This window comes from Quercus lobata, chromosome 3, assembly GCF_001633185.2.
Source record: "Quercus lobata isolate SW786 chromosome 3, ValleyOak3.0 Primary Assembly, whole genome shotgun sequence".
NCBI classification, from domain to species: domain Eukaryota; kingdom Viridiplantae; phylum Streptophyta; class Magnoliopsida; order Fagales; family Fagaceae; genus Quercus; species Quercus lobata.
The window spans coordinates 9,385,309-9,400,287 of NC_044906.1; the positions used below are offsets into that span (position 1 = coordinate 9,385,309).

Consider the following 14,979-nt stretch of genomic DNA (forward strand, 5'->3'; position numbering starts at 1 on the left):
TTTTAGGGTTTATGTTTTATGCATAGTTTGTAGGCTTTATGGTATGTACCTTGCTTAATGCAGCCTTTATGCTATGTTGAAATCAGTACTTTAATCTAAATGTCCTGCATTTTGGTTTATGTACTGTCACTCTTGTGCTCTTGTAGGATTGTTCCTAGATGCATATACCTTATGTGTTATGCATTGGTTGAGTGTTGAGCATACAAGTGTCTTGCCTTGTGCTTGTTAACTTGTATGTCCTTGTGTTCATTCCAAGTGTGAATGAGCACTGTGATCACTACCTTGTGGTGTTCACTTGGTTGATCAAGCTATGGTCTATTTCTTAACTCCATCTTTGCTTGATCACATATTGCCTGTTTCATATGCATTCTATGATTTTCTGCTTACAATGATCATGGTGTATTGTTGTGTTTCAGGAGTATTATGTTCATATGATTCAAGTGCTTCACAACTTCTAGAGTTAGGTGTGAGTGAGTTTTGTTCAACTGTTCCCAACTCACATGTTAAGTCTAGAGTCTGTTTTAGGGTTTTGTCACGGAATAACCAAAGGGGGAGATTGTAAGGTTGAATTTATTCAACCATCTAATTGACTTTATTCCGTGCCAAATTTGCTTGTAATTCAGCATTTAGTAACCTTGTATTTAGGTGGGTTTGATGTAAGGATAGTGAGTGAGATAGAGTGAAGATTGCTCAAGAGTGTGCAAGAAAACAGAGACTCGCGGCTGGGACTCGCGGGTGATTCGCAGCTGGGACTCGCGGCTGCAAGCCGCCAGACGCAGCACACGTGCCAAGCATGCTGGAAGATGAACAGTCATGCTAGTAGGAGCACTACAGGACAAAACAGGACAACTGGCCATACGGTTATCTTGCGACTGGATCTCGCGACTTAGTCAAGCCGCGAGGTCAAACCACGAGCCACCCCTGTTTTGTTAAACCTGACGTTTCACATTCCTCTCCCACTCCAGTATAAATACCCCTTTTACCCACAATTGAAAGAGAGCTTCCAGCGAGAATTTTGAGAGAGAAACCCTAAAGAAAAACAAGATTGATTCACACACAATCTATACCTTAGAGACTCTTCAAATTCCTCAACTCTCTTCCTCTCCATTGTCAAATCCTTGAGAGGCATTATACCAAACCTGGTTCTCACCATCATCATCACTGTGAGACAGTTGTTTGGGTTTCTGGGAAGCAGTTAGGAAGGAACCAATCTTCATTGGTTGATGCTACGGTCTAGTAGCGGAATCCGGGAAGCTAGAAAAGAAAAAAGTTCGGCGCAAACTCGTTGGAGCAAGAAGCTTGGAGGGCTTAGGTGCACTGGGTAGATTAGGCTTGGAGGGTCTATTGCTGTCCTTGTATCCCAACTATATTTTCTAGTGGATTGTTTACCGCTTGGAGGGCGGCGGAGAGGTTTTACGCCGAGGGCTTCGGTTTCCTCTTCAATAACACATCGCGTGTTGTCTTTGTGTTTGCATCTTCCTTCCTCTCTATCTTTGCCTTTTTATTATCTGGTGTGGATTTTATCTTGTTATGGCTTAGATAGTATTTAACCAGTTTCGTATTATAGCATATGTTAAGTTTTCGCACACTAGTTGTTTGACATTTTGCTTGAATTGGTTAAGTTGTATTTTGGGGGTCTAAACGTTCAAAGGTGTTTTGTACATGTTTTTGAACTTTCAGGTATTATTTTGAGAAACTTTATGTTTCATCATTTAATCATTCTTGTCATATTATTATAGAAAATGATCTTGTAAGATTCAGTTAGAAATTTTCTAAACTAAAACATGTTTTGTAAACTGTTCATCATCATGAGACTTGCATTTCCTCCACCTCCATTAATTAAGCTATTTACTGGGTTTTAGCTCATCTCACCCTCTAACAGTTTTTTAGATCAATTAGCTATACCTCAAGTATGGAGCTTACTTCATTGGTGATGATTGGAGTGCCATGTTAAATTTGGAGACTTGTATTGTAAATAGTTGGTGACTTGATCTTGCTATGTTCAACAAGGTCTTGATTAATTCTATAGAAGGTTAGGCACTTGAGGTTTGTTAGCCTTAGGCGTGGTAGGCCTAAACTCGATGTTAAGGTTCCTTATTCTTGCTAAGATTGTGACTTTGTGTAATCCAATTGAAGTTTTGTAATACATTCCTGTATTACATTGAGGCACATGATTTTTAGTTATTATTCGTAAGTGTGTTATAAAGCTCTGACTTGTAATGTGGAGATTTTAGTATGGTTATATATTCTCATCCTGTGGACAAAAGAAAAGAAAAATCCTCTACAGTCTCTCTCCTAATGGTTCTTTTGCCTTGCTTTGGACCTTTTTGGGTTTGGGGCGTGATACAAAATGTGTAAAATTCACCACTTTTTCTATTTTACATAGACTGATTCAATTGCACTTAATGAAGGCTAAGACATGTTGTGGTTGACTGAATGTTGGTTCCTAAAAAGGAAAAAGGAGATACTGCTAGCATACCAAAATAGGTGTTCTTGGGAATGTTGGTTTCAAACACTTACACTAAATAACATTATATTAATTATTAATTATAAATCAATAAAAAAGAGACCTCAGTAACCTTTTATGTGAATTTTTTATCTAGCCGAACCAAAAAAAAAAAAAAAAAGATTACAAAGAAAGGTGCAAGAAACATGGAGTGGTTGAACTAAGCTATAAAAGTTGTCTTTTCACAACTATTCATTTTGTCTTGGTCCACGAAATAAAAGTAGGGATGTATAAGTTGAGAAAGGAATTTCATCAAACAGAGAATGAACTTTTCTTTAGGATGGCATATAAAAGATCATCTTAAATGAGCTCCAATTGATAATGAAATGCTAGCTACTTGGTCAATGGGAGACCTAACTAGTTGTCATGCTTAATCATGGAAATTATTTAGTAATCTCTCCTGTAATATGTTAATGGTAGATTAAACTATTAATTTAATAACTTCATCGCTATTAAGTGAAAGAAGAGAGCATGTTACTATATTTTGAGAATGCTAAATAGTTACCCGATTAATCACTTGTTTTCTCAATTGTAATACTACACACACACACACACACACATATATATAATGAATGCATGAAATAAGATAAATAGATTTTTATAAAAATATAATTGAATAGAAAAGGATAGAATAATATATATACATTTTTAATTCTAGTTTCCTAGTCTATTTGAAATTTATAAAATAAAATGAAAAGAAAAAAAAATATTTAGTTTTACTATTAAATCTCTTTATATTTTATTTCTTTCCTTTTAAATAGGGATGGCACCTACCATTGAATAATAAAATTGGAACAAAAAAATCTCTTTAATTATTGAGGAAAATGATAATTTTCCCTAACTTTTTACCTTTCTCGCTCTCTTGAAATTTGAAAAACTCTCAAATAGTAGAATAATGGTGGGATCCACTACCCCTTTCCCTTCCATCCATTTCCTTGTCCTAATCAAGACGTTAAAATGTCATGAAAAAGTAAAACCTGTAAACAAAGATACTGAAAATTAAGCTAACTGACCTAGTCTGTATAAGATGCATGTACGTGGGTTATATATATACACGTACGTTATTTTACCTTCTTACCCCCCCCCCCCAAACAAAAAAAAATCCAAGTTGAGATCCCTGAAAGTCAAAAAACATAAATACATCATTACCCACTCAAAACCTAAGAGGCTAATTGGATGGAAAGATCTTCGAGTGAGCCTAAGAGGACTGTTTCCTCTTTGTTACCATGGAAACCCTCAAACTTAGACAGCTTCAAGCCTTTCTTCTATGCAGCAATACAAGTTTTAGTTTTCAAAGAAAATCTGCCAGTCCCATCTTCACTAAAGTCATTCCTATAAATACTTGGCTAACAACAACCTTTATCTTCATCTCCTTCTTGCTTCTAATAATCTTCTTTATCTGTTCTTTCTTTGTTCTTTACTCGTGAGTCTTATTCATTCACTCGTTACAGTATTAGGGTATTTCGGTTGTAGAGTAACTATGGCAACCATCAAATTTTGCTTGATTATCTTTGTTACTATGTCTATGATGGTGACAATGTCACTAGCGATGCCATCACTCCAAGTGGGTTAATATCAATCAACTTGTCCTTCGGCAGAGAACATTGTAAGAAACACTGTGAACAAAGCTGTATCAAGCAACCCTGGCCTAGCTGCTGGCCTAATCAGAATGCACTTTCAAGACTGTTTTGTCAGGGTATGTTAGCACTTTGCAATCCACTTAATTTGTAATATGTTTACTAGAACCTGTACCTAAATTTGCAGACCATTCTCCTTTTCATTTCCCTTTTTCCCCGCTAAAACAATATACCTTATAAGCTGCTTAATTACTAAGTTGTTAGTTAAATCATATTTTCTATGTTATCTATGCCAGGGTTGTGATGCCTTTGTCTTAATTGATTCAACCCCTGGAAATCCAACAGAGAGAGATAGTCTAGTCAACAATCCAAGCTTAAGAGGCTTTGAAGTGATATTTGAGGCAAAGGCTACACTTGAAGCTCAATGCCCACAAACAGTTTCTTGTGCAGACATTATTGCATTTGCTGCTCGTGATAGTGCTTACAAAGTTGGAGGCACAAGTTACAAAGTTCCATCAGGACGCCGTGATGGTAGGGTGTCACGTGAAAATGAGCCTATTGACAACCTTCCACCACCTACCTTCAATGCTCAGGAACTCGAACAGAGATTTGCGCAAAAAGGACTTAGTCTTGATGAAATGGTGACACTTTCTGGTGCACATTCCATTGGCAGATCACATTGTTCTTCTTTCTCAAAACGATTATACAATTTCAGTGAAACAAATCCACAAGACCCTTCAATGAATCCCATATTTACTAGAGATTTAAAGATCAAGTGCCCACAAAATGTTGGAAATGGCAACGGTCCAACAGTACCACTTGATGTAGTTACACCATATAGGCTTGATAATCAGTACTATAAAAATTTGAAGAACCACTATGGCTTGTTAAACTCTGATCAATCTCTTTTAAGCAGCCTTTCAACGGTTGGAATTATCAAAAAATAATGCAAGGCAAGGTGAAACATGGGCTTATAAGTTTGGAGCAGCTATGGTGAAAATGGGTTACGTTAAGGTGCTTACAGGAAGCCAGGGTGAGATCAGAAAAAATTCTGGGTTTGTGAACTAGATATTATAGGTTTATTGATGTGTCTATTGAAAATATTTTGTATTATTTGCTTACAATGTTTCATTCTTCAACATGATTCAAGTGTAAATTCATTCTTTTGTAAGTTTTTGAATAAAATTTGTTGAGAAATTAATGGGATAAACTTGTATTTGTTGGATGTTACAAAATATACATACCATTTATGCGTGGAACTTAAAAATTAAGTTCATTACTTTATTTACAACCATTTTTTTTTTTTTTTTGGTTGAAAAAATCATACAAAATGTTTGTAGTAGTGAATATAACGCAAAAAGAAAAAAAGAAAAAAAATATATATATATATATATATTTGGAAGAGCTATTGTCCAATTAGCTTACCCGAACTTAGACATTGATTATTTGTTTAACCAAATTCAATATATAACCCTTTACCTTTTTTTTTTCTTTTTTCTTTTTTTTGACATAATAAATGGGAGATTCAAATATAAGTTCTCCCTTTTAAAGAATCAGACAATACTATCGAGTTATAGGGCTCTTAATAGTTAGTCCCCCTAAGTTTGGCACTTACATATGAAGCATACAATTTCATTCAACAAAGACCATAAGAGGAAAAAATTAATTGTTCAAACTTCCCATTTTATTGATTCCAACAACTATTGAACAATGAATTTTGAGAAATATTGAATTTAATTACATGATACTAATCCATTTTATAGATTTTTACTTTCAAAATGATGTAAATCTCATTTTAAATATGGTTTACTCTGTATTTTTGAATGAAGTTGTTTATATAATATAATTGCCATGAAAACTAGATAAGTGGCACCATAAGTTAGAAGAAATATTTCACTCCAACGGGAGGAGTCCTCTCTCCTCTCTTGGAAAGTGTGGGCCCTACCAAGGATCCCATATTAGGACCCACACCTCATGTTGAGAAGTAAAAACTCCTCATATAAGAGTAAATAATTTCTCGTGATCAGTTAGTAACACATGTTGTGACAAATTACATGTTGGTTCCTAAAATAAGTTTCTTGGACTCATTATATGAATTAGGTTTCAAGCACTTAAAGCGAACAACGTTATTAATCTATATATATATATATATATATAAAACCGAAGCCTTTGCTGGCACCATAATTTTCCACATCAGCACAACACAATATTTAAAAAATAAAAAATAAAATAAAAAACACTATTTTTCTCTCCAAAACCCAATACTTATCTTCTTTTTTTATTTTTCTTTTTTTTTTGGATAAAATCTGATATTTTTTTAAAAACCCTACAACCAAACTTCTTGAACCCTACGTTATAGAATATAATTTGTTTATTTTAAAATCTTTTGATTATGCGTTAATTTATTTTTTTGCTATTATATATATTAGATAACAACAAAAAATTAAATATATATCACCATATGCCACAAAGATGATTATTAAAAAAAAAATCTGCAATAAAAAGATAAGTATCAGCTTTATTGCAATAAACCCAAAAAAAAAAAATTAATTAATTTGTTAAAAACCCTACAACCAAACTTCTTGAACTCTACGTTATAGAGTATAATTTTTTTATTTCAAAATCTTTTCATTATGCGTTAATTTAAAGATATATCACCATATGCCACAAAGATGATTATTTATAAAAAAAAAATAATAATAATAAAAATAAAAAACTGCAATAAAAGGATAAGTATCGGCTTTATTGCAATAAACCAAAAAAAAAAAAAAAGTTAATTAATTTTTTAAAAACCCTACAACCAAACTTCTTGAACTCTACGTTATAGAATATAATTTTTTTTTTATTTCAAAATCTTTTCATTATACGTTAATTTATTTTTTGCTATTATATATTAGGCAACAACAAAAAAATTTATATATATATCACCGTATGCCACACTCATACATACTATTATGTCCTGGTGCTATTCAAACTCATAAATTTATTTGGGACTCTAATTCTATCATTTAATTTTTTAAAATAATATAATTTTCTATCAGATATATATATATATATGTATTTGTATTGTTTCAATAATTTATATACTCTGAATCATTTGATTCTTTAATTTTATTTGTTGGCATTTTGAAAGTTTTAATATCTACATTTTTGCGTTAGTTATTGCAATATTTGAACATGTTTAGTTGATTTCAATGGTTATACCATGAATTATATATTCTTTTAAAGATAACCTATTTTTCTCTTGTATTTTTTTATTGTGTAGTCATAAATATATATATATGTATATATATATATATATATATTTTTTGTTTTAAAATTTTCTAGGCAGTGAATCTTCTTATTCTTTAATATTTTTTGGCATTTTGAGAATTTTAATATCTGAAATCAATTGGTAGATTTTTCACAAGATATTTCACGTTCAAACAATGACTTCTTTATCAAATCATAATAAAAATTGAAGTGAAACAGGAGAAATTCATGAAATAGTATAGTTTCATAATCAATTTTAAATTTTATATAATTATTTTAGTCTATCACACAAACAAGTAGGTTCTCGTGCATAGCACGGGTTTGTGACTAGTTAATTATAAATCGATAGAATTTCTCTTTTTATCAATGTAAGAATTAGGCTGACCTCATTAACCTTTTGTGGGCGTCTTTATTTATTTATGTGCTTTGGTCTCAGATCTTGGCCCTTGACTTGTGCTGAAAGAATTTATAATTAAGTTGCCTAGGAATTTATATTACTTGAGGTGGTTCTAGTGCATTTCTAGAAGATTTGATCTGTGGTGCTCAAGTTGCTTCTTTCAAAAGTAGTAGAATGGGCCATGTTTGAGGCTTTCTGCTTGAATGGCTGGATTCGGGAGTAATTTGTAAATTTGTTGGATTGTTAGAGCCTGATGTCATGTGGCAGAAACCTAGGATTTTGTTGGGCTTTGAGGCCCAATACTGTGCCGTCTTGTTTATTATTTCCATTGAGCTTGCACTGCCTAGTTATCTGATTATTAATAATAAAAAAAGGTATTACCCTTTTCAACAGTCCTAGTTATCTTTTTTTTTTTTTTTTTTAAGATAGTTTCTAAATCTGATATACAACCATCAGAAATTTTACCAGTTGAGTTAACTGGAACCCACTAATTATCTAATTATTAATAATAAAAAAAGCATTACCCTTTTCAACAGTCCATTAAGTCAGTTATCTAATGAGAGGCCGAGTAAAAAATTTTGAACATTGGTTTTCCTTTGGTTTAGTCATTATCCCCTTCTCCCACCAAAAAAAAAAATGAATGAATGAAAAAAATCCTTTATTTCATCCGCGAAATTAGAACTCTTCTTAAATAACACAACAAATTCAAGACATTTACAACCACAAGATATGCATTATGGTGCATTTCCCCAGCTAATAATTCTGAACATGATGTGAACAAATAGCCCACGGATTTTCTTGTGATCCATTATACAGTTGTCAAATGGAAAAAAAACATTACGATAGATCTTTAATTACTTACCAAAAAATTTCACAAAATATTTCATACCCACTCTCTCATCCATATGTTTTAGTGGCCCCATATCAAGTGAATGGTTATTCAATGTGACAGAGTGTGTGAATTTTAATCTAGCCGAACTAAAAAAGTTATGAAGAAAGGTGTGAGAAACAGTGAGTGGTTGAACTAAACTACAAGTTATCTTTTCACAGCTAATCATTTTGTTTTAGTCAACGAAATAAAAGTTGGGATTACTAAGCTGAGAAATTCATTTCATAGGATAGAGAATAGACTATTTCCTTAGAATGACGTATAAATGATCATCTTAAATAAGTTTCAATTGATGATGAAATGCTAGCTACTTGGTCAATGGGAGACCTAGTTAATTATCATGCTTAATCATGAAAATTTTTTGGTAGTCCCTCCTCTAATATGTGAATGGCAAATTTAACTACAAATTTAATTAGTGTTAAATTATCGATTGTCCCAAAATGTTAAATTATTAGGATATATACGGTAAATTTAATTATTTAACCACACAATTCTAACAGACTCTCACGTGTGGGCCAAAATTACATTTTAATAGGTGAGACCCAACACGTGTAATTTCAAATGGGAGGAAGAGTAGAGGAGACAAGGATCAAATTCAGGATTTTACACTCTAATACCATGTTAAATTAAGAGCTTTCTAAATAAAACGTGAACTTTATTGATGAATCAGGAAAGAATAGAAAGTGTGATTAAGTTACACTAATGCTTTGATATATATACAATATTAAGTTACTCCACAAGTATTAAGTGCTTGTGGGGTGTGGGGGGCAAGGGTCATGATTCAAGTCTCTAGAAGGGAGTTTCACACACTTATATACCTAAATTAAGTTAGAGTAGAATTTCTATGTTGAATATATAAATATATATATATATATATATATAAAGCATATCATTGTATTTAAGAATATTGAATAATTACTTGGCTGGTCACTTGTTTTCTCAATATATTTTTCTATTGCATGCAGGAAGTGAGACAAATAAATTTTAATAAAAATAGAACGGAATAGAAATAGATAGATTAAAAAAAAAAAAATCTAGTTTCCTAGTCTATTTGAAATCTATTAAATAAAATAATTTTACTATTAATTCCTTACATTTTATTTATTTCCTTTTTAAATAGGGATGGCATCTATGGACCTCTGATCAATCTCTTTTGAGCAGCCCTTCAACGGTTGGAATTGTCAGGAATAATGCAAGGCAAGGTGAAACATGGGCGTATAAGTTTGCTGCAGCTACGGTGAAAATGGGTTACGTTGATGTGCATACAGGAAGTTAGGATGAGATCAGGAAAAACTGTAGGTTTGTGAACTAGATATTATAAGTTTATTGCTATGAGTCATGTGACAATTGAAATTATTTTGTATTATTTACTATTGATTCAAGTGTAAATTAATTCTTTTGTAAGTGTTTTGAACAAATGTTGTTGACAAATTAATGGGATAAACTCGAATTTGTTGGATGTTACAAAATCCACATAACATCGTGCTTGGAAACATATAAATTATGTTCATTGCTTTATTTATAACCTTGTTTTATAATTTCATTATTAACTTTTGAAAAAAATCATAAAAAAAAAAAAAATGTTTGCAGTAGTGATTGCAACAAAAATAAATAAATTGAAGGAGCTATTGTCTAATTAGCTTACCTGCACTTACAGATTTTGATTTTTCATTCAACCAAATTCAATGTATAACTCTCTACCTTTTTTATATAACAAATGAGGGAATCAAACTTATGTTCTCCCTTTTGGGAGAATCAAACAATACTATTTAGTTATAAGGCTCTTGGTAGTTGTCCCTTATAACTATTTAGTTATAAGGCTATTTCGACCAAAAGTGGCAAAATTAATTGTTCAAACTTTTCATTTTATTAATTCCACCAACTATTGAGCAATAAATTATGTGAAACATTGAATTTATGTTAAACTAATCCATTTTTTAGAGTTTAATTTACTTTCAAATGATGTAAATCTCATTTTACTATATAATGGTTTAATATGTAATATGGTTTTCAATCAAGTTGTTTGGGTAAAATAATTAATTGCTATGAAGACTAGATAAATGGCACCATGAGTTAGAAGAAATTTTTTACTCTTACAGGAGGAGTCCTACCTCCTCTCACAAAGTTGTGGGTCCTACATAGGTCACACCTTGGGACCCACACCTCCTGTTTGAGATGTGAAGACTCTACAAGAAATTATTCACTCCTACAAAAAGATTGTGGGAGTGAATAATTTCTCATGAGTTAGTGAAGACTAAAACATGTTGGTTCCTGAAAAAGAAAAAGGAGATAGTGTTAGTATAACAAAACCGGTGGTACTTGGGAATTGTGATAGGAATTAGGTTCTAACACTTGACTGAACAACATTTTATCTATGCTATTAATAACATGATTCTCTATTCAGGTTTCAATTTTTTGTGTACTAAAATACTCTCACATAAATTCTTAAGAACACTCTAAAATGCCCTTATTTTTTAGTTAAATAATTTCAAATTAAAAAACACAAATTGGTTATTGTTCCTAAATTTTAAGTTCTTTTCTTTATCTTCTTCATTCGACCTAAAACTTAGGACACTATCTTTATCTCATTTTTAAAAAGTATTCCACATTACCTTACATCTTTCTTAAAAAAAACACACACACACACACATAGTTATTTATATATCACTTTAAACATTATAACACTAAACCAAAATAAATAAATAAATAAAATTATTGCACGCGTAAAGCACGTATGATGAGTCTAATTAATTATAACTTAGTAGACTTTCTCTTTTTACCAATGTTGGAATTAGGTATCTAACACTTAACCTTTTGAGAGTTTTATTTATTTATTTTGGGTGGTGCTTAGGTCTTAGATTTAAGCCTCTGGCTTGTGCTGAAAGAATTTCGGATAAAGTTGCCTAGGAATTTAGGCTTGAGGAGGCTCTAATGCATTGCTTGAAGATTTGAGTTGTGGCTGAAGTTGCTTCTTTCGAAAGTAGAAACCTGGAAGCCATTTGATTAATTTAGGACTATGTTACAGGCTTTTTGTTTGAAAGGTTGGATTTGGGAGTTATTTGTTAATTTGTTGGGTTGGTAGAAACCTGGGATCTCGTTGGGCTTTGAGGCCCAATGCTGTGCATTTTTTTTTTTTTTTTCATTGAGGTTCCCTTAGCTAAATAAAACCAGAACAAAAAGGATCCTAAATCCCCTTGAAACTACTATATTTTTCTAATTCAACTAACTAGATTATTATCCTGATAAATATTCCATTAATTTAGTTATTTAATTTTTTTTTTTTTTTTGGGTTAATTGATAGTAGATGATAGATGGGGGATAGGAGATTTGAACCTTAATTCTTTTTTTTTTCTTTTTTCTTTTTTATAAAGGGATCAGGCTATGTTAACATTATTTTTTCAGAAAAAAAAAATGGAGGAAAGAATAAATGAAAGAAACCCTTTATTTCATCAACACAATTAGAGCTCCTCTTAAATAACACAACAAATTTAGGACATTTACGACCACATGATGCATATAGTGCATTTTTCCAACTAATAATTATGAACATGATGTAGGATGTGAACAACTTGCCCATTGATTTTTCTGTGGTCCATTATATGCACAATTGTCAAATGGGAAAAATATTACTCTAAGTTTGTGCTCACAGAAATTTTCACACCCTCTCTAAACCAGGTGTTTTGGTGGTCTCATATCGAGTGAATGGTTATTCAATGTGAGGGAGTATGTGACATTTTATGTGGAATTTTTATCTAGCCGAACTAAAATAATTATGAAGAAAAGTGTGAGAAATGTTGAGGGGTTGAACTAAGCTAAAAGTTGTCTTTTCGTAACTATTCATTTTGTCTTAGTCCACCAAATAAAAGTTTGGATTTGTAAGTTGAGAATGGCATTTCACCAATCAAAGAGGACCTTTTCCTTAAGATGACTAATAAATGATCATCTAAAATGAGTTCCAACTGATAATGAAATGCTGGCTACTTGGTCAATTAATGGGAGATCTAGGTAGTTTGTCATGCTTAATCAGGGAAATTATTAGGTACTCTCTCCTTTAGTATGTGAATGGTAGATTAAGTTATAAATTTAATAAGTATGCCCTATTACTATTATGTGAGAGGAGAGACCACGTTATTATATTTTGAAAATACAGAATAATTACTCGGTTGATCACTTGTTTTCTCAATTATAATACTATACATAAAATGAAATAAATAGATTTTTATAAAAATATAACGGAATAGAAAAGGATATATATATATATATATATATATTTAAATTCTAGTTTCCTAGTCTATTTGAAAATCTATAAAATAAATTAGGAACAAAAAAAATTTATTTCTCTTAATTATTGAGGGAAATGATCATTTTCCTAATTTCTTACCTTCCACGCGCTTGAAAAACTATCAAACAGTAGAATAAATGAATAATGGTGGGATCCACTATCCCTTTCAGTACTTCTCTTCCATCTATTTCCATTGTCCTAATCAAGATGTTAAAATATAATGAAAAACTATACAGAGATGCAGAAAATTGAGCTCATTGACATAGTCTGCAGTAGATGCATGTCTGTGGGGTATATACATACGTACATTATTGTACCTTCTTACCCTCCCCACTGCCAAGTTGACATCCCTAACAGTCAAAGAACATAAATGCATCACTAACTACTCAATTTCTAATGGGCTAATACGATGGAAGATCTTGTAAAAAAAGCTATTGTACATTGGAGTGAGCCAAAGAGGACTGTTTCCTCTTTGTTACCATAGAAACCCTCAAACTTAGACAGCTTCAAGTCTTTCTTCTATGCAGCAATACACGATTTAGTTTACAGAGTAAAACTGCCAGTCCCATCTTCACTAACTTCATTCCTATAAATACTTGGCTAACAACAACCTTTATCTTCATCTCCATCTTGCTTATAATATTCTTCTTTAGCTGTTCTTTCTCTGCTCTTTACTCTCAGTCTTATTCATTCCCTCATTAGAGTATTGCGGTATTTGGGTTGTAGAGTAACTATGGCAACAATCAAATTTTGCTTGGTTTTCTTTGTTACTATGTCTATGATGGTGTCAATGTCACTGGAGATGCCATCACTCAAAGTTGGTTTCTATCAATCAACTTGTCCTTCTGCAGAGACCATTGTGAGAAACACTGTGAACAAAGCTGTGTCAAGTAACCCTCGCCTAGCTGCTGGCCTCATCAGAATGCATTTTCATGACTGTTTCGTCAGGGTATGTTAATTCGCTCTTTGAACCACCAATTAACTTGTAATATGTTTAACCGAAACTATACCTAAATTTGTAGTCCCTTTTGCTTCTTCTTTTTCTTCGAATATACCTTATAAGCTACTTAATTACTAAGATTTGGAGTTTAATATTGTACATGTTATTTGTGCCAGGGTTGTGATGCTTCTATCCTACTTGATCCAACCCTTGGAAATCAAGCCGAGAAGGACAATCGAGCCAACGATCCAAGCTTAAGAGGCTTTGAAGTGATATTTGAAGCAAAGGCTGAACTTGAAGCTCAATGCCCACAAACAGTCTCATGCGCAGACATTGCTACATTTGCTGCTCGTGTCAGTGCTTACAAAGTTGGAGGCATAAGTTACATGGTGCCATCAGGACGCCGTGATGGCAGGGTATCACGTAAGGATGAGCCCGATCAAAACCTTCCACCACCTACCCTCAATGCTCAGGAACTAGAAGAAAGATTTGCACGAAAAGGACTTAGTCTTGATGAAATGGTGACACTTTCTGGGGCACATTCCATTGGAAGGTCACATTGTTCTTCTTTCTCAGAGCGATTATACAATTTCAATGAAACAAGTCTACAAGACCCTTCAATGGATCCCATATTTGCTAGAGACTTAAAGACCAAGCGTCCAAAAAATGCTAATAATGGCAATGATCTAACAGTACCTCTTGATGTACTTACACCATATAGGCTTGATAATAAGTACTATAAAAATTTGAAGAACCACCATGGCTTATTGACCTCTGATCAATCTCTTTTGAGCAGCACTTCAACAGTTGAAATTGTTAGAAATAATGAAGGCACGGTCAAGCATGAGCTTATAAGTTTGGGGCAGCTATGGCAAAAATGGGTTACATTGATGTGCTTACAGGAAGTCAGGGTGAGGTAAGGAAAAATTGTAGGTTTGTGAACTAAATATATGTTGATTTTTAGACCCCTTAAAACCACAATCAGATTAACCTAGGTAATTAGCCAAGTGATTATTTAATCCAAGTTTCAGATCTAGGTTAATACAATCATATAATCATATCATGCAAAACAGCGGAAATATAAATAACACAATGATATGATGACCCAGGAAACCACACCGGTAAAAATCTGGGGA

At 32.5% G+C, this 14,979-nt stretch overlaps 1 protein-coding gene and 1 pseudogene across 1 annotated transcript; both read left to right on the forward strand.

Annotated features, from left to right (window-relative positions):
• The first annotated feature begins 3,986 nt into the window (after positions 1–3,986).
• On the forward strand, positions 3,987–5,151 carry LOC115979190 (annotated as a pseudogene).
• An 8,308-nt stretch (positions 5,152–13,459) lies between these two features.
• On the forward strand, positions 13,460–14,763 carry LOC115979118 (peroxidase 5-like). Its single transcript, XM_031101083.1, has 2 exons — positions 13,460–13,852; positions 14,020–14,763. The coding sequence occupies exons 1-2, from the start codon at positions 13,637–13,639 to the stop codon at positions 14,761–14,763; spliced, it is 960 nt and encodes a 319-aa protein (XP_030956943.1). The 5' UTR covers positions 13,460–13,636.
• The last annotated feature ends 216 nt before the right edge of the window (positions 14,764–14,979 follow it).